Here is a 2,212-nt window from a genome sequence, read left to right on the forward strand (position 1 = left end):
AAGAGGAAGAAGAATTGATGTGATCCTAACCCTGTCCATTTAAATATTTACAATTGTTTAATCCCTGTATTTGAATGTATGTAATAAATAAAATACAAATGTATTCATGTTACATTTACATTCCCTTATGCACATGCTCACATTCACATAAACTAATAGTAAATATTTATTGCGCAATTAAGTACTTAATTACTTTATGAACATTGTTGTGCTATCAACAAACACACATATTATAGGGTGTAAAAACCCTTATTACTAGTTAATAAAAATACATGCTTCTAATACTATTCTTATCACTTTTCATTACTGAAAAAGTTGGAGCAGGATTGAAAGTTTTGTGGCAACAGTTTATAAAAAACAGCAGACATGATGACAGTTTGATGTGACAACTTCTCACACTGTTCCATCGTAATACAGGATGTCATTCACTGGTTTTAAACCATTTTAACTTCCCTGTTTTTTTACCCATTCATGAGTTTGGTATCATTTTGAAGCTACTCAGTCTGTCTTCTTGTCCTACCTTTGAGAAGGCCGGAGTTGTCCACCGGTCCTGGGTAGACATTCTGGTCCCCCATCTGGTATTTGTCCCAGCTATCATAACCCACATATTTCTTCCACTGTTTGAACCAGCGACTGTCCACCAAGAACCTGGAGCAAACGAAATAAAAAGCGATTTTGTGAGCAGTCGTGCGGTTACTGGAAACAAACTGGACTCCGACAGACAAACAGAGACCAGTATGGCAGAGATGCAGTCACCGAGTAGAGTTCAGGCTGTTACAAGCCCAGCCAGCTGGTTTAGAGATTTTGACAAGATTTTTTTTATTCATTTCGACTCCACCCAAATAAAGTCAACGGGCGAATCCACTAATCAACGGTTGCTAACGGACTAGATGTTAGCTTGCTACTTAGCCAAATGAGAACGTAGTCTCGCTGAGCTCATGTTATCGCATAAAAAGCCAACTAGTGATACAGAAATGCTCAGTACAACTAGAGTCTATCGTTTCGAAAGGGGTTATTCATTTAGGAATAGCAACCAGCGCTAGCTGAAGCCGACAAGCTCTCGTTAGCTACCTCAGACACTGTCAACACGGCCGGTCGCCTCGGCTTTTCCTAACATTTTGGGCGCTGTCAGCCCCGGCAAAGACAGCCAGCAGCCGCAGAGCATTTATAAAAATATTTCAGTTCAAGTCTTACCAAGTGTCTCCTTTTCTTAACTGAGTTTTCAACAATGCCACGACCTCTCCTCTCTGAGTATCGAGATCAGCCGCTCCTCCTTCTGCCATCTTTACTCGAACGTTGCATCGTGGGAAAAGCGTACGTAAGCACGTAGAGAGAGACGCTACGGTGATAGCCAATCAGAAGTTACGCGGCGGGATAGGGCGGAGCGTAACATCCAGCGGAAGTGTTGCCAGATATATACCGGTAATTGCCGTTTTCATACGATGATTGACATATGTCAAACTCAAGACACGCTGGCAAAATCTGGTCTCCCAAGATGATAATTTTTAAAATTATTTTTTTAGATGATAATTTAAATGTAAAATATTGTATATCTTCTTTTTTCTTAAAAAAATGATAGATACATCATTTAGTAAAAACTTTTCTTGGCAGCTGGCTAATTTTCAAGCCAGAAAGATGGTTGGATCATTCTGTCATTATTGATTCTGATGTGGAAAGAGCAACAGAACATCAAGTGAGACAGATCAAACTTTTGTTTATGAACCTGCAACCAAGAAAAAATATCAGGTATCTGACTCGAGTTAACGTACCAGCTGAAAGTGGCCCGTGACTCGGACAAAGTTTTTAAATTTAGGCTCCTTTTGGAAAGTGAGTTTGACACCCACATATCATTAGAAAATCCAATCAAACTAGCAAACCCCACCTCCTCTCTGCTCATGTTTCCAATCACAAACACACCTCATCTTATCCTGATGCATGCTCAATAATCCAGGTAGATAAATCAAGGTTGAAAATGTTGAGTCAGGTCCTCTGGACAGATTCTTCTTTGTTGAAATGTTTCGTCTTTTATCCAAAAGACGTCTCGAGTCTGAGGAGCTGACAGCGTGTCTTATGAGCAGCACCTTCTCATAGTGGACCAACCAGTTTGCTGATGACAGCCTAAACTATTTAAGAGGAGGACCATCAGCCTAACACTCGATTGTTAGTGCCCTGAAGGCCCCTTGCTATTCACAGAGGGCTGAGTGATGCAATA

At 40.4% G+C, this 2,212-nt stretch overlaps 1 protein-coding gene across 1 annotated transcript; it reads right to left on the reverse strand.

Moving 5' to 3' along the window:
* Positions 1 to 520: 520 nt before the first annotated feature.
* LOC119429849 (ubiquitin carboxyl-terminal hydrolase 15-like) lies at positions 521 to 1,289 on the reverse strand (the record flags this gene model as incomplete). Its single annotated transcript, XM_037697381.1, has 2 exons — positions 1,195 to 1,289; positions 521 to 648 (listed from the first exon to the last, which is right to left on the reverse strand). Coding segments are annotated over exons 1-2 (217 nt in total), but the record flags the coding sequence as incomplete, so codon positions are not given.
* Between the last annotated feature and the right edge of the window lie 923 nt (positions 1,290 to 2,212).

This window comes from Nematolebias whitei, unplaced genomic scaffold (genome assembly GCF_014905685.2).
Source record: "Nematolebias whitei isolate Nwh7 unplaced genomic scaffold, NemWhi1 Nwh_scaf_8908, whole genome shotgun sequence".
Lineage (NCBI taxonomy): Eukaryota > Metazoa > Chordata > Actinopteri > Cyprinodontiformes > Rivulidae > Nematolebias > Nematolebias whitei.